Source organism: Buceros rhinoceros, unplaced genomic scaffold (assembly GCF_000710305.1).
Source record: "Buceros rhinoceros silvestris isolate BGI_N320 unplaced genomic scaffold, ASM71030v1 scaffold36938, whole genome shotgun sequence".
Taxonomy (NCBI): Eukaryota; Metazoa; Chordata; class Aves; order Bucerotiformes; family Bucerotidae; genus Buceros; species Buceros rhinoceros.
This window is the reverse complement of record NW_010425834.1, coordinates 4078-5205: the sequence shown is the minus strand read 5'-3', so window position 1 is coordinate 5205 and position 1128 is coordinate 4078. Positions and strand designations below refer to the sequence as shown.

Sequence of the window (1128 nt, the reverse complement as noted above, 5' to 3'; positions counted from 1 at the left end):
GCCCCAGCCCCCCCCTGCCATGTCCCCACAGGCCCCTGTGGAGAGTCCCCGCGCAGGGGCTGTGGCGAGGTTTTTGCTGCAAGCGGCTGGCGGCCTCACGTTGTCCTCTGTTACAGGTGGTGATGCTAAGGCTGCTGGCCAGTCCCAGGGAGACGGCAGCCATCCAGGGGCTGGGGGCACTCGGAGGCATCAGAGGGGACGTGCAGAGCACCGGAGACACACCATCACCAACGGCGTGGACTTCAGCGTGGTAAGGGGACGGCCCTGCCGTGGGCTTGGCGAAGGGGCCCGTGGTCGCTGGGAGAAGGTGGCTTGCAGGAGGTCCCTCTCTGCTGACAGCAGCGCTGTGCCGTGGCTTCCCCCTGCACGTGTGAGCTGGGGGGTGTCGGGCAGCGCCCGGTGTTCTGGGTCCAAAGCTCTGTTGATGTTGTGGGGGTCCTGTTCTCCTTTCTGAGGTGCTCTCTGTCCACGGTCACGCTGGGCAGGGAGGAGGCACGTGTTCCCCTGCCTTCCCCCGGAGCGGGGTCACCCCACGGAGGCAGCCTTTGACTGCCCGGGTGCCCCCCACAGTGTTTCACTCTGCTGGGGGCAAAAGCTTGGGCAGGGAAAAGCAAACCTGTAGGTGTATGAGGGTCTTTCGGCCTTCCGAGCACCCCAGCAAAGGTCAGGTATGCTCCATGGTTCTGGGCTGGGTGCACGGCCAGATGTTCTCTGTAGGTCAGGGCTCAAGCGTGCTGATCCTGCCGGCTCCCAGGAGATTTTTTTGCCAGTAATGCAGAGAAATCAGTGTTTAATTCAGCTGGGCAGCCCAGGACGGAGGGATCTGGTCCCCTCTGTCCATCCCCAAGGGGAGGGTTGGCTCAGAATGCCTGGGTGAAGGGATCTGTGCTGCTCCCAGGTGGGATGGAGGAGCTGCCTGGGCATGTTGCCCGCAAGCTCAAGCTGAGTTTTCCTGGGAAGAGAGCCAGGGCCCAGCCTGCGGGATGACTGAGTGTGGGACAAGCTCTGGCTGGTGTCAGAGGTGCTGCCAAGGCTGTGACTGTCACCTCCACGCTTCCACTCCTTGCGCCCCGGTGTCACCCAGCTCGCCGAGCCCAGCGGGGCTGGCTGGCGGCGCGGGCGGCAGCG

At 64.4% G+C, this 1128-nt stretch overlaps 1 protein-coding gene across 1 annotated transcript in view; it reads left to right on the top strand.

The window, feature by feature from the left end:
- Positions 1–1128, top strand: part of LOC104497967 (suppressor APC domain-containing protein 2-like) — a gene marked incomplete at its 3' end in the record, with an annotated part of 5306 nt that overhangs the window by 249 nt on the left and 3929 nt on the right. Inside the window, exon 2 of the mRNA XM_010141279.1 lies at positions 117–250. Coding sequence (XP_010139581.1) covers positions 117–250 — 134 coding nt within the window. The remainder of the gene's footprint in view (positions 1–116; positions 251–1128) is intronic.